The sequence below is a fragment of the Polypterus senegalus genome, chromosome 7, assembly GCF_016835505.1.
Source record: "Polypterus senegalus isolate Bchr_013 chromosome 7, ASM1683550v1, whole genome shotgun sequence".
NCBI lineage: Eukaryota > Metazoa > Chordata > Cladistia > Polypteriformes > Polypteridae > Polypterus > Polypterus senegalus.
Window position 1 is genome coordinate 100,662,809 of NC_053160.1, and position 22,489 is coordinate 100,685,297.

The 22,489-nt window shown below is 38.2% G+C and overlaps 1 protein-coding gene across 5 annotated transcripts in view; it reads right to left on the reverse strand.

Annotated features, from left to right (window-relative positions):
• Positions 1–22,489, reverse strand: part of LOC120532746 (rhotekin-like) — a 244,501-nt gene that overhangs the window by 149,562 nt on the left and 72,450 nt on the right. Inside the window, exon 1 of one of the 5 annotated variants that reach the window (XM_039759091.1) lies at positions 830–853. The exons of 3 other annotated variants lie outside the window; for them this stretch is intronic. Coding sequence is in view for 1 of the 2 variants with exons in the window: in XM_039759089.1 (XP_039615023.1) it covers positions 15,312–15,407 (96 nt within the window). In the remaining variant the exon portion in view is untranslated. Of the gene's footprint in view, positions 1–829; positions 854–15,311; positions 17,053–22,489 lie in introns of those variants that run through there. One more of the 5 variants, XM_039759089.1, reaches the window with a different exon arrangement.

A 22,489-nucleotide genomic window follows, 5' to 3' on the forward strand; every position in this document is an offset into this window, starting at 1 on the left:
CTTTTTCACACATTTCCTCGGTGTCAATAGAGCTGCCCCTGGCTATACATAATGCAAAATGAAAAGGTCACTACTCTGAAATTGCATTTTTGCAAATGTTAAATGATAATGAAAAGTAAATAAATGCTGGACATGGAGAACCCATTGGTGATAAAAGTCCTGAATAATGGTAGAGTCTTTCTGACAATGCATAGAAACTTGCCTCTACATGGATCACTAAGACTGAAACTCTGAAACACAGCTCATTTAGAGCAGTAAACTTAAAAAGACATAATGGCCTTTACAAATCTACACAATTGCTGCCACATTTAAACCATACAGTTCATAGTGAAAACAGATGAAGTGCAGCCGATCTACAGTAGATAAACAATTTGCTGTACGCCATGGAAACTGTGTGACCAAATATGGTGATAGGGCACCATAACTAAGTTATAGACAGGTGAACTGAAATATTGTCACAGTTTCATGACAAAATGTCACCTTAAAACTACAAAATTATTATTATTATTATTTTTCTTTTTAATTTTGGCGTGGTAGTTATACTTTATGCCACAAAGCCAACAAAGATGTTCTTTTGACAGCATTTGACTGCGAAGACATTAATAGTGAGGCAGGTGTAAGCATCTGAGAAGCACTGAAAAAAAAAATTACAGTATTCAATAAAAGATATCCACAGAGCCTCATTAGCTCCAGTAGCAGAGTGTTTATTCAGCCCATAATTAAATGAAGATGAAAGAGACAGTACTGAAATGCTCCAAGCTATGAGATCATCTCTTCATATTAATTTACAATTTACAGCAAATCACAAGAAATGTGATATCATACTCACTTGAATTTTTGCTTCATTACATCACTACAGCATTATCTGGAAGCCCTGACTTCTTTGCTCTGAGGGACAATGCACCGTTTCTAGTTCTGTGCCTCAGTCAACAGCTCTTTGTGAGACAGCAGCTAAGCTAAAGCTGAGGTCACAAAAAACATTTACCATCACATCCTGGGAGGCTGCATGGTATCAGAGGCTGAGTAATCCGAGAAAAGGCAAATGTTTATCCATTCACTTTCTGCAGCCATTATGCAGGGAAACTGCAGGGCAGTGCATATCTTGGTACCACCAAGTGCATGCCTGGGACCAATACCAGTCCATTTCAGAGCAAGGAATTTAGAGTAAACCTATTACATACATGTTTGGAAGGTGGAAGAAACCAAAGCACTCAGGGAAATAGATGCAATTCTCTTATTTACCCACTTGTATCTAGAGTATTGATCCTGATTCTACTGCATCACCACATCACAGCTCTAATTTGTCCCTGTTCATTTTCTGTTTATGTTTAGTCACTGTTTATTATCTTGTATATGATTATGTAGTGGAGAATTTTGCTTTTAATCTTGTTGCTTTCATTATTACATTTGCTTTATTGTTAAATGATGGTGTGTGCCCTGTGAAGGGCACTATAATAATTGATTCACTACATGGGAAGAACATATAAACTCCCAGCAGAGTGGATCAAAACTGACGGTTCCAGAGTTTTAACAATTGACCACTGTGCCACCATACTGACCTTAAAGATATTAATTTTAACTTTTATTTCTTTAAATTAAAATGTTTATTTATTTAGCTTTAATATACAGCCATTAACCATTGTCAAGCATCATGCCCTTGAAAGTCCGGATTCTTGTGTGGAATTGTGCTAACACAGGGTAGCTCTGGACAGCCACCGATGTTTGAGCTGAAAAAAATATTTTCTCAACTATGTTTTAATGATTTATAAATTGTTATTGGCAGTCATCCTTCTGATTTAGTAACAGAGAAAATACTTCAAATGGCTTGTCTCCAAAAAAAGTAGAACTGTATTTTCAAATAGAAACTTTCAAATTACAGACACAAAGCAACTCCAATAGCAGGTTCTCCTAGAGCCAAAACAGTCATTATGGTCAGAGTCAATCAGAAGCCACTCATTAACATTTTAGAGCAAAAAATAGTAATAGGAGCGGAGCAGCTTGTGAGGTTTTGGTGAGAAAAGAACTAAGCGTTTTGAAAGACAGGTCTGAGATGAGGCCATCTCTTACCAGCAACTGCCTTGTAAGGTAGAAATGTTAATTACTGCATTGGTGACAACCTCTCCTCTTTAATTATTTTAATAAAACACAGCGTGTCCAAGTGAGTATGGGTGTATTCCAAAAAGTACTGCAGAAAAATAAAGCAAGTAACTTCATCAATCTATAGACAGGACTGCAAATCAGGTTTATTTGTTTGCTATGTAGTTAGTAAAGGGATGCGCCTGTATGTATCTGCAAAGGAAAAAAGGTAAAAGGTTATTGCCATACTAAAAAGGAAAGAAAATGCAAGATAGAATGTTAGAGCTGAATATCTAAAATGTAAAACATGAATCTCTTACCTTCTGTCATATTTTAGTGTGGAAATACCCCATTACATTACTTGTTTCCTGCTGTTTAGATGTTTTTATTGTTCTGTCCACTGGTTTTCATTGTAGACTACATCTTGATTAGTACTTAAATCCTAAATACTACTCTTGCAAGTATCTGTATGTGCATTTGGTGTGGAAATTTAGAACTAACATATAGATTAGATGTAATAGATTGGATCATAAAGGGTTTTTTTTTCATAACTGGAGACAGTAGCTATGGAAGAAAACCAGGTCTGTCCAATTTGGTGTTTTGCTGCTGTGACCCTCATTAGGATAAGTGAGACTGAAGTGAAGGCGTAATAGTGAATGACCAATTCATGTCTGACCACATATCTAATAAATTACATTAGAAATTCAGCAAAACAGTACTTGTTTGTGAGCTGTATAGCGGGGCCTATGGACATTTCACTCATACATCAATTATTTGAACTTATTCCATTACAGCAGGATCACAATGGACCTAGGTCCATCATGAAAATATTGGGGACAAGGCAGGGCTGGGTACTGACCCATTATAGACCGCACACACACATATACACCCCACTGGAACACTTTAAGATCACTAATCAACCTAACCTGCATTCAATTTGGGCTGCTGCTATGCCCAAGAAAGCATATTGAGATAGCACTATAAGCACCTGTTGCCAATGGGTGATGTAAGGAACATTATAAATGAAAGGAATAGTATAACTTGGCCACTGACCAGGGCCTGACTGTCTGTTTGCTGTGTCTCTGTATAGGAGAATGGTAGCTGCTGCTGCAATAAATAATCCTGCTGTTCCTTTTTCAAAATAAATAAAGCTGGCTTTGCTAAATACCAACACTCAACCTTGTGTTTTGGGGAGCAAGTAAATTCTATTGATGTAAACAGGGTGAAATTTAACTGGGAGTGCAAGAACATTACTTAAGACTATAAGTAGTATTATCTACAGACTATTAGGATCACCAACGTGACTGCCATAGAGTCTGAAGTCTTTTGGAAAAGCTGGAAGCTACAAATAGGCTGTTTTAAATTTACTTGTGGTTTTGCTATTGAAGCGTTATAATTAAATCATTTAAAATTAGGCCATACAGTAAGCCTTGACCTTTTTAGAACATCATCCATTCCTTACGTGGATATTGTGATATTACAGACAGCCTTTAAACAAATGAAGTAACTTCAGGAAGGTATAGGAAAGCTTTGGAGTTGTTGTAAAGTGTTGGTCGTTGCCCTGTTTACCAAAAAAAGGTATTGAATCTATTTGATCTCCATATGAGGTCACGGGGCTGCTGTATAGGAATCGATTAAGAAGGGAGGGTGGCGAAGCAAGAAAACATAATCAAGCTCAAGTGGCTGAAAAGAGATGTAATGAGGAATGACTTTGTTTTTTGAATTTTTGTTTAAGACGTAATAAAAAAAAAACTGAAGCTTAAATGGCCTGGGAGCCTAAAGACTGCGCATTTGTCTTAAAAGTCTTGCACTATCAAAGAAATTGATCAATCCATATTTTTATTTTTGGGTGCTATTTACTTTGACAAGATTGCAGGAATCCAGAGGCTATCTCAAGATCAAAGAATGTGCCCAAAAACAAAAATTTTATTTTACACAAACGTTTACAGTGAACACTTTAGAAGGTTGCTATACAGTGAACAGTCTCCAAGTACAAGTAAAGACTTAAAGTAGAACTTGTTACAGCATAAGCTGACATGAACAGGTAAAACAAGCACATTCCTCACAGAATGCAGCTCTGCCAGGAGTATTTTGTAATAATTTAAGAGAGAACTGAGGGTGTAGAGGTGATTGGGTGACTAGGGACAAGAAACCACAATATAATATATGTCTCTGTGTTTTGGATGAGTGCTCATGCAAAGACTAAACTGTTAAGTTTTACTTTGGTGGGGCAAATTTTGAGCAGATGCGGAAAAGTCTAAGGAAGATACTTTAGAATGGAATAAGCTTTTAAGTGTGGAGACACGTTTTATGTATAATGCAGGACGGCTACATACCTAAATTTGGAATTAGTAGGAAATAAAAAAAAAAAAAGGGCAGTTGTTTAGTGAAGAGTTGAAGAAGAAGGTGCAAAGGAAAAAACAGCTGTATAAGGCATATAAGACCAATAGCTCCAATGTGGATCATAAGGCATATGAGAACATGAGGGCAATCATTAAAAAGCATATTAGGGAAGGTAACAGGCAATCAGAGAGAAATATAGCAGATAAGGCAAAAGATGAACCAAAGAGATTCTTTCAGTACTTTAGTAGTAAAAGAACAGTCAAGAAGGAGGTGAAGTTCATCCGGAATAATCAAGTGGAATTAAAAAATACAGACATTGCACAAGCAGAAGCTTTAAACTCACATTTTCCTGAGGTCTCCACAGTAAGCTTAATGTGCATCACAGGAAAATTAATAGAAGGAATTATTAAGGACAAGATTTAACAACACATGAGAAGGATTTAGGAGTTGTAGCGGACTTGACATTATCAACTGCCAGACAGTGTTCAGAAGCCATTAAGAAGGCTAATAGAATGTTAGGTCATACAGCACGATGTGTGGAGTATAAGTCCATGGAGGTTAGCTCAAGCTTCATAACGCACTGGTAAAGCCTTATATGGAGTATTACATAAAGTTTTGGTCTCTAGGCTACAAAAATGACATAGATGGGCTAGAAAAAGTCCAGATAAGAAAGACTAGGCCAATTCCAATTCTACTGGGGATTAATGATGAGCGCAACAATACCAAGTTCGCTTCGCTGGGAGTTCCCCGAAATATCCCCGAATATCAAATATTTGTGATATTTACCAAACTTGCCGAACTGCATTAAGCTTAATGGGGAAGGACTAATTGAACTAGATTTGACTGGATTATAATGGTGCAGTCATCTTTAAAGTGTCCCTGGGAGCTAGGGAAACATCTGCCAACTATACTGAATCAATTATTGTGGCCAAAAAGGTGACCTGAGCTGTGCCAGTGCCAGTGCCAACCACTGCACCTATGTGATATCAAAGAAGAAAGTAGGCGGTCAGAGAGGCGCAATCATAGTTTTTGTCAAAAAAAAGCAGAAATGACGAAATCGTACTCAAAAGTGGCATGATTGAAGCTGCTGGCTCGTTCTATTTTTTGAAGTTGCTCTGAAGGTTCTCCAAACTGTTTGTGCTGATACTTTGCACTTTTTCTTCTATCAAAAAAGATAGAAATGTTTTGTAAATAGTAATAAACCTTTCATTATTATCATTATTTCATAGGAGGTGGAGCATCAGGCTCCTTAAAAAATTGTTTTCACTTTCGCCTTGCCACGGGCCTAATTATTATGCATGCATAGGGCATACACCTTCGTCTCTTATGTTAATGTGGAACTCAAAGATCGACTTGAACATTTGGCACAGATAAGAGTCTGTAATGCAAATGATCAGCATTATATACCCGAGAGCGGTCCCATCAACATTGGCTGTTACAGCTCTGGTGGACATTGCACTGTCCTCACAAAGCATTGTGGGCTGCTGGTATTGAAAAGAAAAAATTCTACTAAAACCAGACGAATTATCAGTAAATTATTCAATGAACAAAGGTGAAATTCACTGATTAACAATACTGGGGAAGAATTAGGGTTAAGATTAAAAGAGATGAGCCTTTTCAGTTTTTTTTTAGCAAAAGAAGATTAAGAGGGGATGCAGAAACCAGTGTGTTTCATCGTGCCAGTCCCAAGCCCGGATAAATGAGGAGGGTAATGTCCAGAAGGGCATCTGGGGTAAAATTTTGCCAGATCAACATGTGGACAACAATACAGCTTTCCATGCTGGAAAGGTCAAGTCCCGGTTTAACAACGGTCGCCACTAGTACTGTTAGCCAACAGGATGCTGGTGGAAACTGGGCTACTGTTGGGTGAAGAAGGAGAAGAAGAGGGGGTAGACATGTCTGGAGAAAGGTAAAGAGAGTATATCTGAGGGTATGAACTTTGAATGTTGGCAGTATGACTGGTAAGGGGAGAGAGTTAGCCAATATGATGAAAAGAAGGAAGGTTGATAGATTGTGCATGCAAGAGACTAAGTGGGAGTAAGACCAGGTGGATCGGAGGTGGATTCAAATTGTTCTATCATGGCGTGGATGGGAGGAGAAATGGGGTAGGGGTTATCCTAAAGAAATAGTATGGCAAGAGTGTTTTTGAGGTGAAAAGAGTGTCAGACAGAGAAATGATTATGAAGGTAGAAATTGCAGGTGTGATGATGAACGAAGTTAGTGCATACAGTATACCCCAAAGGTTGTGTGCGATGGATGAGAAAGAGGATTTCTGGAGTGAACAGGATGAAGTAATGGACAGTGTACCCAAGGGTCAGAAAGTGGTGATTGGAGTGAATTTCAATGGACATATTAGGGAAAGGAACAGAGGAGACAAGGAGTTAATGGGTAGGTATGGTATCAAGGAGAGGGATGAAGAAGGTCAGATGATAGTGGATTTTGCGAAAGGATGGGTATAGCTGTGGTGAATATGTATTTTAAGAAGTGGTAGATTATATCCTATGCAGAAGATTTAATCTGAAGGAGATTAAAGACACCAAAGTGGTGGCAAGGGAAAGTGTAGTTAGGCAGAATAGGATGGTGTTCTATAAGATGACATTGGAGATCAAGAAGAGGAGGAGAGTTAGGGCAAAGCCAAGGATCAAATGGTCGAAGATGAAAAAGGAAGAATGGAAGGTTGAATTTAGGGAGGCACTGGGTGGTAGTGAGGTTACCAGACAGCAGGATAACTACAGCAAAAAGGGTGCTTGGCGTGACATCTGGACAGAAGAAAAAGAAAAAGGAAACCTGGTGGAATGGGGAAGTACAGGAGTGTATACAGAAAAAAAGAAGATGGCAAAGAAGAAGTGGGATAGTCAGAGAGCATGCAGAAAGTAGACAAGAGTACAAGATGATAAAGTACAAGATGAAGAGAAAGGTGGCGAAGGCCAAAAAAAGACATATGATGATTTGTATGAGAGGTTGAACACTAAGGTATGAGAAAAGGACCTGTAATGATTGGCTAGACAGAGGCACCCATCTGGGAAAGATGTGTAGCAGGTTAGGGTGATAAAGGATAAAGATGGAAACATACTCACAAGTGAGGAGGGTGTGTTGAGAAGCTGGGAAGAGTAGTTTGAGAGGCTAATGAATGAAGAGAATGAGAGAGAGAGAGAAAGAGAAGGTTGGATGAAGTGGAGATAGTGAATCAGGAAGTGCAACGGATTAGCAAGGAGGAAGTAAGGACAACTATGAAGAGGATGAAGAATGGAAAGGCTATTGGTCCAGATGACATACCTGTGGAAGAATAGAGGTGTTTAGGAGAGAAGGCGATGGAGTTCTTAACCAGATGGTTTAATGTAATGGCCCATTCTCATTTATATTGTTCTAATGTTCTAAAGTAATTTCACGTTCCTGTACTCTGACTGGAAAAAACATTGAAAATTGGAAAGAGTGAGTGTAAAATAAACTAGGATTTAAGCACTGGCATAAAGTGGGATTAGCTACTTTGTTACTGTGTTACCCTCAATAAATTACTCAGCATTACGTTGAATGTATAGTCTGTTGGAAACACAATTAATTGCATATTTTACATTTTTTTGAACAGCTTTATGTATCAGGTTAAAAAAGATCCTTACTACAGGGACAACCTCATGTGTGACTGCTCATCATACCTTATAAAAAGAAAAAAAGGTTTGTATGTCATTCTCTTTTCTATAGTCATCATAAAGTGTTTAGGTTTTGTTTCACACCCTTTAGTTTGTACCACTCAGTTTAATTCCATGCTTTTATGGAAGTGGATAACAGAAACATAGAAATATAGACACAAGAAGTCTGTCCACAAATCACTGCCAGGCTCAGCAATGAACTCCCAACAAAGTAAGACTCTGTTACCCTAGCAATCCACCCATTATTATATGTATTCCTGTTGTTTCTTAGCAGTTAACTATAATGTCCATCCATCTATCTATCTGTCAAAGCTGCTTAACCCAGCTCTGGGGAATGGAATAAAAGTGTGCACCACCAACACATTTCTTTGTGTCACAAGCTTTATAGTTCTTTCTTGCTGGACACTTTATTTTTGAAGTTGGGTGCAGACATAGGGCAATGCAAGGATAATGGCCATACTTCTGAAAGACAAAGGGTGCCAAATAACTATTCCAAATGACAGTGTGAGTCAAATAACCCATCCGGGTTCAAGCAGCACACTAAGAGTACAGTGTCTGAACACAGCCTTTTCTGAATTCCTCTTTCCTTACAATGTTGTTTATTTCATATTTATTCTGTAGCGCCCATTAAACTTCACTTTTTCCAAAGAGCACAGAATAAGCCAATTCATTTCAAAAGGCGTCTGTTAACATTTCTTTCTGGCATAAAAGAGTCTTTCACCATAAACTGCTTCAGGGCAATTTCTACCACTAAATGAGTACAATATCACCATTCTGCTGCTCTTGGGCTCCCCTCCCTAGGGAACACAAGCAGCTTTCTACACAATTCCCAGTCTGTACGTGAAGAGGTAATAAGCCATGTTTGTGTCCCACTCATCATAGATGAAAGCAAAAATGATGCAAGGAAGATGATTAAAAAAATTAGAACTACTTCGATTCACTTTCTTGTCAATAATATACCTATATTTCCCCGAGTGACTGCTTCTTTGACATGTGCACAACTAACATTAAAGGCTCTTACTGTCTCACAACATTACCATAATGTAGCATTGCTAGTTATTATACTTTAATGGTACATTACCATAAAAAATCTGGGTTTACATGGGGAAAGAAAATAAACTACACAAAGTCTGCAGAAACTGAACCCTTGGACTCTTACGCTGAGAGGCAACAACATCATCCTACTCAATATTTCCAAACTTTCAGTTACCCGAGTCCACTTTTTGCATTACAAGTTCATGGACAAAAGACATTTATCCCATGATTCGACCCAGGTTTGGCACATCATTGCACATCAAGTCGTATTAACACATCGCAAGTTAGCCTATCCCTAGACTACCTAAGAAAAGGGCACTCAGAGAAGGCGGCAAGAAAATGAACTGTAATTCCTGATACTATAAGGCAAGAGCACTACATAGTGTTACACTCTGCAACTCTGTTCAATATTATTTTCATTGTATTGTTCATGTTACTTATGTATTGTATTGTTAATAAAATTCTTAGTATTTTTGGTTATATTAGTCATTTTTCAGTTATTGTAAAAAATTAATGCTGCACCCTTTTATAGAACGATTCACATTGTAGAACCACAATTATCAACTATGAGATAACTGAGAGAACAAAAGTGTGCTACAAAAAGGTTACTATAGTAGTGCTGATCAAAGTATTACAGATACAATGTAAAAAACAATGGTGTAAAGGAAGAAATGTGCAGGTTAGAGGTGTTTAATTTGGATCCAAAGAAACATGGAGGCACTCAAGAGGTAAGACCATATGAAGAATAAGTACAAAAAGATGGTAGATAACTTCTAAAAACTATTCTTGAAAAAAATGGAAAATTCTGGGACAAAAAATTATATAAGCAGGGTGTTTTATTCCAGAATTATTCAAGGGCAAGGTAAAAAATATGAAGTCAAAAGGTTATTTGAGAACCATGATTCCAGACAACTTATAAGGAAGGGACCCATGAAGCAAGCATTCATACCAAACAGAAAAAATGAACAAAGCATAGGCTTTACGGGCCTCTAGACATAGCTCCCAAAATGGTGGATGATGTATTTATTTGGATAAAACTAAATGGAATTTACCATGTTCCCTTACATCTGAAAGTTCCAAGTTTTTTGATAATATTTTTTGCCATCTTTCACTAAGTGAAGAGCTGTCTAGCAAAACAGGAAGTTGTATTCAACTAGAAAAATAAGAATATTAATATCGTCTGAACCTCATAAGAAAAATTTTAATTAAATAAATCATAAAACATATGGTGACCAGATGGTGGCACAAAACCATAAATATCAATGACTAAAGTCCATGAGTGTTTTCTTAGTAGCTGATTATTTTGAAGAAAAAAAAGTAAAGAATTAAACAAACAGCAAAAACGTTAACATCCAGCTAGCTGTTTGCCAGCTGCCATGGTGTAATAAGAAGCTGCCATTCTGAAAAAAAGGATTGCTTCCTTAACAGTCACAGTTCAACTTCTGGCTGAATGGGTGTTGAGGGAAAACTAAGGGGAAAAAGTAGCATTTCAAATTAAACTCTCTCAACCGATTTCTTCACAAACACTGCCTCTGAATTGTTCAGTTTAGGGACTGAACTCTAAGAGATTGAGTTTATCAGGTGATTGAAGTGTTACATTCAGCCAAGGCAGAATTTTATAGAAATATTTTAAATGCAGACACACTCAAACAAGCATGATAAGCATTTTTCAAGCACACTAAAAATTCAACAAACCTTCTTTTAATAAAGCCTACATATTCCTCTTGAGGTTTAATGGATAGCTTTTAGTTGTTCGTGACCAAGTAGTAGTGTAAGCAGGTTCAGAGAATGAATGGATGGATGGATGTATATTTTACTCCCTCTCTGTGTGCCTAATCTCCATACTATCTACACATTAGTCATGTACTGTAGATCCTTTCAAAGATCTTTTTTGTTGTCCAAAATATCTTGTGGCTATGTATTAAAGAGAATTTGAATAAAGGGGGATCTTGATTTCCCCAGTTAATAACTCTTATTACAGTGGAATTGGGGTACAAGCAGCTAGTGGTGAGCTTTCTGCACTATGTGAGCAAGTTCTTGATTAAATATTGACCCCTCTCTCTCTTTCTTTGTCTCTGCACAACTAGGATGTGCAAAAGGCAGAACGTATTATAAAAAGCTCCTCTACAGTGCAGGTAGACAAATTTTAAAGAATATGATGTAATTATCGTTGTACTAAAAAAAAATCTTGAACATCGAACTATCGATTTTACACATTTTATTATTGTACAATTTTGAACTACATTGGATTTAATATGACTTTTTTGACATTGATCAATAGAAAAAAAGTCTCTTTTTAATGCAAAAGTGAAAAAGATCTTTGTAAATTGATCTAAAATAATTAGAATTGTAAAATGGAATGAATTGATCGATAAATATTCAACCCCTCAAGTCAGTATTGAGTAAATGCACCCTTGACAGCCATTATAGCTTTACGTCTGTTTGCTAAGGTGTCTATCAGCTTTATACATCTGGACACTGTAATATTTTCCCCCATTCTTTTTTCCAAAACTGCTTAAGTTCTGCCCAGATTGTGTGGGGATCAAGTGTGAACAGCCTTTGTCAAGTTCAGGCATAATTTTTGAATTGGAATAAGATCTGAACTCCGGCTCAGCCACTCCTAGACATTAACATTGTCATTTTTAAGCCATTCCTCTGTAACTTTGGCTTTATGCAAGGAGTCGCCTTGCTGGAACACAAATCTTCTTCCAAGGTAAAGTATAGTTTTTTTACAGATTGAATCAGGCTTCCCTGCAGGATCTTCCTAAAATTTTGCTGCATTCATTTAACCCTTTACCCTCATAATCCTTCCAGAGCCTGTTGTAGAGAAGCATCCTCGCTGCATGGCACTGCCACCACCATGCTTCACTTGGGGGGTGGTATATTTTTGATAATGTGCAGTGTCTGCTTATTAGGCCAAAACACGGGGTTTAGTCTGATGTCCAAAACACTGAATTTTGGAATCATCAGACCAGAGAACCTTCTTTCAGGTGAATGTAGTCTCCCACATATTTTCTAGCAATATCTCTCCAAGATGTCATATGCATTTTTTTCAACAGTGACTTTCTCGTTGCCACTCTCACATAAAGCTGAGACGGGTGAAGTACTTAGCAACAATTGCTGTATGCACAGTCTTTGTAGTCTGACAATTGTAGCTTGTAACTCCTTCATAGTTATCATAGGTCTATTGATGTCCTCCATAACTAGTCACCTTCTTCCATGATCACACAGTTTTTGTAAACGGCCTGCTTCAGGCAAATGTACCACTGTTTTATACTCTTTCCATTTCTTAATTATTGATTTAACTGGACTCCTAAGGATATTCAGTGACTTAGATATTTTGTTGCATCCATCCCAACTTGTGGTTTTCAGTCTTTTGTCTTCATTGAGTTAGGTGAGGTCCCAGTAATGACTCTCCACAAGTTTGACCTTCTATATACAGGTGCAAATTAAATCTGTCATAATTCAATGTTGCATAATAATAAAATATGAAAAGGGGTGAATACTTTTAACAGTCACTCTAACAATATTGGGCAGAACAGATCTTCTGTATCTCACAGAGTGGTTTTCAGCACACTCAGTGTGTCTATGTTGAGCTTTCTTCAAGTCCACATGGGCTTTCTCAGGGTACTAGTTTTGTCCCATGTTCCAAAGACATTCAGATTAACTGAAGAACATGTGGGAACAACAACAACTACTACAGCTACTACTATTACTACTACTTGTGCATGAATACATTCCATCTAGAGTCAGTTCATCCCTTAAGCTTAATGCTTTATATCTGATATTATCTGGATAGACCCAACCTCTGCAACTCTCAAAATTTCAGGGTGAGAATATGGATGGAATAAAGAATGAATAAAATGGGTGCCAGTGTTGCTATGACATAAAAATAAAACAGAAACCACAACAATAGTGTACTAGCATTCAGTGTAATTCAATACTGAATGTCATGATGACCAGCACCCCTGTAGTCAGTTGCAGCATTTTAGAGTTTAAGTCTAACTTTTTTCATTATTATGTTAAATACAAATATATTTACAAACTGTATCGTTTTTATTTATTGGTGTGTGCCTCTCCTATGTTAACTGAAGAAGCAAGGAGTCTGTTAAGTCCTAACATTAAAAGGCTTAACTGAAATCTGATAAACAGCTTCACACAAAATCCCCCTTCTGTTTGTACTGTGAAAATTGCACACTTTGGTGTTTTCACTTTTCATGGAGCATTCTAAGATTTTTCAAGAATAATACTAAAACAACTGCTAATTGCAAAGTCCAAGTGCTCTGATTAATGAAGTGGGTAAGGCACCTTGTTTTATAATTATGGCACTGGCTCCCAGTGACTCAAAACTACAAACGTGGGCTAGAAACCAAATGGATAGACCCTTTTCTTTACTTAAAATGATGCAAATATTACTGTATGAAGCCAAAATTATGCAAATATTACTGTATGAAGCCATACAGAACTTATGTTTACTTTTAACATAGTTTTTAAATTGATTCTGTCTACAAAATCAATTTTGGACTTTTCCACTTGGAGCTTAAGATAACTGCAGACTTATTAGGCTCAAATGGGTATTCAGTTAAGAAGTGGAGACAAGGGGGTGGGGTAGGTGGGTTCGTCCAGGAAAGGAATTAGAACAGCATGGGTCGTCTGGAGTTCACTCTCCCCACCTGCTGCACTCTGCTAATCAGGTTACAGTCAAAAAGGAGCATATTTCCTAAGTTTTACATTTTAATCAAGGTTCTGCTTAGTGGAGGGGTGTTAATAACATGCTGCATACAATTATAGCAAGCTTGATAATAATCCCTTTACCAAATCATTTTGCAGTGGATATGGAAGCTCAGGGAAATATCAGAAATGTGACATAACCCCCAACCCAGTCAACCCCAGCACATATAGCAAGTCCTTTCATGCCTCAAAGCTTTCTGCAAGTGACAAGCTGGTCATGAGGTCAAAGCACCAATCTGCATTACAAAGCAAACAAGGTACGATGGCAGTAGATTTCCAATAATCCATCATGTGCCTTCCCATTCTGCTACATATAACCTCATGCCAGTCTGTATTCTTTGTCATAATGTAATGTTTAGATTCTAAGGCTGGAGGTTTAAGAAATAAAGGCAGCAAACTAAAAGAACAAGAGTAGTTTAACATATGGTGAACCTTTTCATGCCCATTCAGAACAGCCACTTCTAAAGCTACTAGCCACATGAATGCTAATTTTTTTCTATCTGTCTCTTCAACAGAACATCCTACTTGACTATGATCCAGTGTTTCCTATCCGCACCCTCTCATCTGGCATTACTGATATAAGTCTTTCTTTTTTATTTACAGTTTAACATATTGAAGATACCTAGGCTGGTAGTTATTGGAATTCTTTACCTTAGGAGTAAAAAACTAATTCAAAACAAATTTAAGATGTACCACAGTATACAGTCTTTTAAAAGGACAATGGCCGACAAAGAGGAAAGAGAAAGAAGGGAAAAAACATGTTTCTTTAACAGTGCTTAACACATGTCATTCGCCACAGATATTGCATAAACTTCAATCCATTAATCCATCATTAAATCCTGTTAATACAATTCAGAATTTGGCAAAGGGCAGAAACCAACTCTGAATGAAGTCACCAATGCATCACAGGGCATGCTCATGCAAATGAGCCAACTTACAGGGTCTAATTTGCCTAACACAAAGATATTTAGGATATATAGGAGAAATTCTGAAGTATATACAGAAAAACACATGCAGACCAAAGGGAAAAATGTGCAAATTCCATGATGCTGACCTGGACCGGATCAGCAGTAGTAGTGCTGTCTACTGAGTGTAGTTACAAATTATAGACATAAACAAGTCTACCCTGGTGCTGTATTTGAATACACAGTGCGGCGCCTTGCTCTTTGCTAGATTAATCGATATTGTAATGAGACTCAATAGATGGCACTAAACACAACAAATTCCGCCTCCAGCATTTTTACAAGCTTACAGCTGTTGACAAATATCATGCACAAGGGTCTTTCAATTGAATTAATGTGACATCTGCCATCTAAGAGTCTAGCCATAAATCTTAAGATGTCGTCTCCCAGCAAGTCCCTGCAAGCAGGAAAGAAGCTGAAAGTGGTCAGCTAATCAAGATAATTAATATAAATAATGACCAAAGCATATTGTCAGAAAGATCACTGTGAAAAAGTAGTAAATGACATCTTGTGTTACCTGTAGGCTAAGGGCGATCTGCCGAATGTACATCATATTCAGATCCTCCAGGATTCGCAGTTTGTTCTCCATGTCCACGAACTTCTCCACCGGCATCCCTTTCAAGTTGAAGTTCAACGATTGGGAAAAAATACGATGCCAGCTTGGCCCCTTAAACGCCCAAGTATAAGGGATTTGTTTAATTTATAAAGATCCTCGCGGTTAATCCTCTTGATCTTGACAGACGCCTGTCCTGCAATGGCTTTTGAACTGTACTTTGGAGTTCCAGCCGCTGTCCAGTCCGTTTCCCTCGCGTGGTTAACTGTCAAGGCTCGCGCAGCGCCTTTATACACAGCGATCTCTTTGTACTCATGACTGTATGTCATATCTAGGTCCTTCGAACAATCGCCTTTTTCAGCCCCCACATGCCGGAAAGCTAAGGGCAAATCTTTGGCTTTATTGATTCGTGGTCTCACCCTAAAGCGGCTCCCCGAAGTTTTAATTCTCGACGCCCACGCGCACTAAGTTATGCGAAATAAAGTGCAGTCCTGGTCTCCTTTGGGTTAAAATTATTGAAATGTACGTATTCTAAGAGGACTACAACTCAACAGAACCCAGTATTCAGAATATATAAAAAATACAGGTTATCACTTTTTTAAAAAAACGATCAGATCCACTGGGTTAAAAACAAGTGATTGCATAGCATGAGGGGGGGCCCTCTCTTAACGGGGTGCGTTAGTTGTGCAATCTTCCTTATTAAAGTGAATACACAGCTATAAAGAAAACGAACATATCGGTTACTTCTCCATGCACCTCAACTGTAAGACTGTGCAATAGGCATGAGTGATTGTGTGTATGTGTGTCCAAGGTCACTGCAGTTTAACCCGAGAGCAGTGTTGGTGCGCTGTATTAAACAACTGGGTGCAGGTCCGAGGTTTGCCCGGTTAAATGACTGGATAGAGTTTCAATTGATTGTTGATGAAGTTCCTTGAGCAGGGTTTTTTTGCGTTATGGGGTCTACAACATATCATGCCATAATTTAACGCAAAAAACAAGTACGCCATGCAAAACATTAAAATAATCTAACCTCTGTTAATAACAGCTTTTTAACCCGTCAACAAACTGAAGTTTATCTTCAGAATGAAATCATTAGGACAATATTCCGAAAAAAACCGATACTGAGAAAATGTTCTAGTGGATCTCGGGGATTGCGTTTTCTATTGTTAAATAACTGTAAATTACTCGGTGAAGCTGGGAATCTGACTGTATTTGTATTCAGAGACTGTGCTAGCTGCTCCTTTACACAAAATAAAACAATGAATGGTGCAGCCGGAAAAGGGAATTTCAGTAGAAAAACTGTCTAGCGTCCTGTGATGAGAAAATAGCGAGTAATGAGTCTGTGTACTTTTCACAAAATATAAAAAAAATATCATAAGACAAAACGCTACTGTGCTATCCTACTGATGAGGTTATTAACAAAGTTTTACTTCTCCAGCGGTCCTGTCAGTGAAGCCTCCCAAATGTTAATCAATCCAGCGTGTCCAGAATGAAGCTCACGATCCACCTGCAGCCAGGGTTCAGCAGCATATTTGAATAATATCGTCTTAAAAATCCACGTCTCTTCAGACAAGCGTCTCCTTTGAAACGATACGCACAGTTCCAATTCACTTCGACCCTCTCCTTGCACATCTGAGTGGAGCTTAAGCACAAAGCAAGCTCAAGCTGCTCCAATCCGACAGGAAACCCGTCTCCCCCTCTCCCTCCCCTCATCCGGCGAAGCACACTCCACCCCAGCGCAATCGCTTCCCTGGATACTTCTGGAGCAAAACTTAAGAATATGGAAAACTAGTCAGTGGCTAAAAGGACCCCCGGAGGAAAAAAAAGGCAGAGTGAGCACAGCGCGCTATAGCACGCGAATGACTAAAAGATGACATTGTGCATCTTTACAGCACAGGGGAAACGGGGAAAGAGCACTTACTCATCTAATTCGTTTCCGGGCTGCCACCTTGTTCCAGTAATGTTTATTCATTCGACTTACCACAGAATAGTGATATGGTACATATATTGTAACAAGAACAGCTACTGATACTTTACAGGACGTGCTATACGATTTAAAGGGGTTCAATGCAGCCAGTGCTTAAATTTTAAATGCATTTTACAATTCACTAAATTGCCCGTGACTTTTCAACACTGAATAAGTTCAAGCTCATATTGCGGGAAACAGTTCTCTGGTAAAAGTTTTTTTTTTTTTTTACAAAATTATTTTTAAAAGCGGGCGGCACGGTGGCTCAGTGGGTAGCGCTGCTGCCTCGCAGTTAGGAGATCTGGGTTCGCTTCCCGGGTTCTCCCTGCGTGGAGTTTGCATGTTCTCCCCGTGTCTGCATGGATTTCTAAATTGTCGTTTGGTGTGCGGGAGTGTGTGTGCACACCCTGCGGTGGGCTGGCGTCCTGCCCAGGGTTTGTTTTCTGCCTTGCGCTCAGTGTTAACTGGGATTGGCTCCAGCAGGCCCCCGTTGGTTAGGATATAGATGGATGGATAATGGATGGATCTGAGGCATACAATCTCTGTGTTTCATTATGTAACTGAATAATATTGAGTTGCACTTTATTTTGCTGCTTTATATATTATTGCATGCTTTGTAAAACCTTGCAAATATGTGTTCTATGAATCTGAATGTGAATTTTGAAAATTCATACAAAATGAGAGAGCTTGCATCCCCTCCAGGGTTAGTTTTCAACACTGCCTTGGTCCCTTTGCTGCTGTGATAGGCTCTCTGTACAACTAGCAGTACACCAGTACACAGAGACATGTAGTTGAAGCAGAAACCTTGGCAAATTTTAAGAAAAATCTGAATGTGATATTGGGCCAGCTTAGCTATTATGTAAACAAATGGGCTTGATGGACTGCATGGCCTCCTCTCGTTTGTCAAATTTCTTATGTCCTTAATGGATTAATGAGAGTTTGATGAGGTTATTGAATTACTTGACAGACTAGCCTTTTAAAGTCTTGGACTTAACTTTTAATAGTAGTGGTGGATAGACAAGTATTTAATAAACAAAGACCATGTATGGCAGATGACCTGTTCATAATTACTGTAGCATTGTTCTCTATACTCTAAACTCCCCTTCAAATTTAGCCTTTTCATCACTAGATGAGCCATTGATCTGATAAATTACACTGCACACAAGCATTTCAGTTTTCTCTACTGTGCTGACCTTTAGGGAAGACAGATTCCTATTACAAATTTTATACCATTAAAAACACCAGTTTTCTAATACACTTCACTAACCACAGTATACAGGTATATTGTCATTTTTATTAAAGTTCATGTTCAATTGGCTATACTTGCTTCAAATTGCATACTGTAAAACACTAGAGTGTGCACAGTAAAATGACCTCTAAATTCTGTGCTATTGTTGTCTGCACGCTATGCTAAAAATACCCCTTGCCTGATGCCAAAATAAAACCTCTGACATAGTGGCATTAAGCACTGCACCTTTCAAAATGTTGTGAACATATTAAAAGTCATGATCTGGTAACAGAAATAAAGGATAATATTTGGGGACAGTCAAATCCAGAAAGCATCTTATCAGACCATTTCATTATTGAGCAGCATTTCCAAATTCTTAATTTGCATATTTTCCATTTATAAAGCATTTTGAAAGGCTGCAACTTTGTAAAGTTTACACTAATTTCTAACAATTTTTAGATTTAGACTGAACACACTAACACATTTTTATTAGGTTAAATACTTCTGATAAAATTAACTTTTGAAAAATCAATCATTATTGAGGTAATTATGAATTAGTCCATTTTCAAATTCATTTAAATTAATTAGGGGTTGGGGTTTGGCAGAGTTGACTTCAAAACAAGGCATATTGCAGCCAAGTGGCTAAGGAAGTGAACTCGGAGCCACAAGGAGGGGGCCACAAAAGTCACAACCGTGACCTTAAACAGTTCATTTAGCCCCTCTGTGCTTTCATTATATCAATGTGCATCCCTGGGCTGAATTGTCTACTTAAATCACTTTGGGATGGGATTGACTAAGGTGATGTACTGTATAAAGTAGATTTTTTTTTTAAGTGATAGATTTAATTTAATATGTTACACAATACACATTTTATGTTGTGTGGCTTTGTATTGCGTCATTATTTGATCTGTAATATAAGATGCTATATAAAATGAAGAATAACTAATTATTTTCAGTTAAAACAAAAATAAAATTCTGCAAAGCTTTCCTGTTGATGCTACAGTGTATAAGAACAATAGCATCCACTTAAGTTGCAGAAAATGTATAACTGATTAATTAAAAAACAAGATACATCATGGAACATTTTCTAATAGCAGTCATTATTTGTATTAATGTTTATGTATCTACAATGTTTCTTTTTAAATTTTCCTCATTTTTTTGAGATTTTGCTCCCTTAACTTTTATTAAGAAGGAATCTTTTAGTTTTTAACAAATGATTAATAGTAACCCAACACAAATTTAATTAACAACAATGTACAAATTTAGGTTATAAACAGGGTGAAGAGGAAACATTTTGCGGAGAGAGTAGAAAGTGGCCAGTTACATACATTCAAAGAGCCCTTATGTCATCACTGCCAGTACAAGGAACATGTCTTGCCAGTGAATAAAAGGCACCATTAATACATTTAACTGGCAGAATTCCACTTACAGAAACCACTAGTACTGCTCTCCCTTTCAGAATAAATAGGAATTTGACACGCAAACCAAACCAGAAGAGCCATTACATTTTATGTGTCTGCATTTTGACATTTATGATTTCTGAACATATTTTGTGTACTGTAAATATTACATTGCATTTTGATGTCTTAGAATTGTTTGCTGTTCATTTATCCTCATTAACTGAGTGCTTATCTGTTTAACACACTTATTTTAATACTTTGGTCAAATGCATTTATTTGAACCCAGCCACACAGGATGCAAAAACCAATGTGTTTCTTTGTGCCAGTCCCAAGCTGGGATAAATGGAGAGGGTTACATCAAGAAGGGCATCCAGTGTAAAATTTTGCCAGATCAATATGCGGACAACAATACACATTTGCATACTGGATCGGTCAAGGCCTAGGTTAACAATGGCTCACAACCAGTACTGTTAGCCAACAGGGTGCTCGTGGAAATTGGGCTGCTGTTAGCTGAAGGAGAAAAGGACATGTACCGATTAGCTAGACAGAGGGACTGAGCTGGGAAAGATGTGCAGCAGGTTACAGTGATAAAGGATAAAGAAGGAATTTACTCACAAGTGAGGAGGGTGTGTTGAGCAGATGGAAAGAGTACTTTGACAGGCTGATGAATGAGAGAATGAGAGAGAGAGAAGGTTGAATGATGTGGCAATAGTGAATCAGGAAGTGCAACGGATTAGCAAGGAGGAAGTAAGGACAGCTATGAAGAGGATAAAGAATAGAAAGGCCCTGGTAGGATGGTAGTGAGAACAGCTATGTTATATGGGTTAGAGACGGTGGCACTGACCAGAAATCCGGAGACAGAGCTGGAGGTGAGCAGAGTTAAAATACTAAGATTTGCATTGGATGTGACAAGGATGGACAGGAATAGAGAGGAGCACATTAAAGGATCAGCTCAGGTTGGACTGTTGGGAGACAAAGTCAGAGAGGCAAGATTGCATTGGTTTGGACATGTGCAGAAGAAATATGCTGGGTATATTGGGAAAAGGATGCCAAGGATAGAGTTGCCAGGCAAGAGGAAAAGAGAAAGGTCTAAGAGAAGGTTTATGGGTATGGTTACAGAGGACATGTAGGTGGTGGGTGTAACAGAGAAAGATTCAGAGGACAGGAAGATATGGAAAAAAATGATACGCTGTGGCAACCCCTAAAGGGAGCAGCCAAAAGAAGAAGAAGTAGTAGCAAATAGGAGGAAGGGAAATAAGATGGTTTTGATTTCCAACAGCTTTCTCCTGTCACATACATGTGACTAGGAAGGAGCCGAGTGGACCAAGTGGAGGTAATTACCTGCCAGGCCAGGGGGTGGCAGGGGGCACTAAACCTACCTCCGTTATCTCTACAGGCCAAATATGGGAAAATCTGCCTGATTTAACATCGCTTCTGTTACCGGGTCCCAGACTGATGTCACTTCCGGTTCCAACAACAAAGACTGACACACTTCCGGTTCACGGCTTATAAAACCACCATATTTCAAAACCTCATCAGTTTAGTCTTGGAACTCAACCGAAGCACATCATTCTTGTTTTTTATACCCTTTTGCAGCCAGGGATCATATATGGGTGGCTGCCCCAAACCTTTTTCATGTGTTGAGACTACTTCTTTTACACCTCTTAGAATTATTTGCTGAACTGGCACCAGCTTTACAAAGGCAGACTATGGGGAAGTGTGCTCTACCTGCTCCTTTGCAAGTTCTGTCCACTCAAGGGTTTTTTAGCAGAAGCTTTTCAACTTGAACTTGCTGACTGATCAGGTATTTCACAATCATCACTGAGTAGTAGCGTGTTGTACCGTGTTAGCCATAGATTGATACAGGAGAAAGTAGGGTGAAAATGACACCTTTTATTGGGTAACTAAATAAATTACAAATGCAAGCTTTCGAGGCAGCTAAGGCCCCTTCATCATTTGTAATCTATTTAGTTACCCAATAAAAGGTGTCATTTCACCCAACTTTCTCCTGAATCATCAATGAGTCGCACCATGCTAGCTGTATAGGATGGTATTATTTGCTTGTCATCCAGATATATAAGATCTCCTTACACTGTGGTTGAAATTACAAACATAAAAGCACAATTTGCAGCAACATCCAGTTTTCCAAATGTAATCTGAGTGATCAACTGCACAACACATTGCTATTGCAAGAATGCTGGACAAGTTACATCAGCCAGGGAAGAATCAGCAAAAGAATGAGCTGGCATTACATCATAGATAGCTGGAAAACCTATGAAAATGGCAGCTCCATAAAATCGCAGGTGCTTTTTCTAACTAGAGCGGCAAAAGGCAAGCAATCCTTTTAAGAATAGCGACTCACCTCAAAGTAAAGAGCAGAGAATCGATCCGTTGCGGTGCTTGGTGCTGTCGCTACACTATAAAGGCACCTTCAGAGAATGAATTTGCTTATGTAAATAGAAACATTTTCATTCCATTAATTTGCTGCTCTATTGTGCATACAAAGTGTGTCACAGTGTGCAAGCATGTACCTGAACAAATGCGTTAT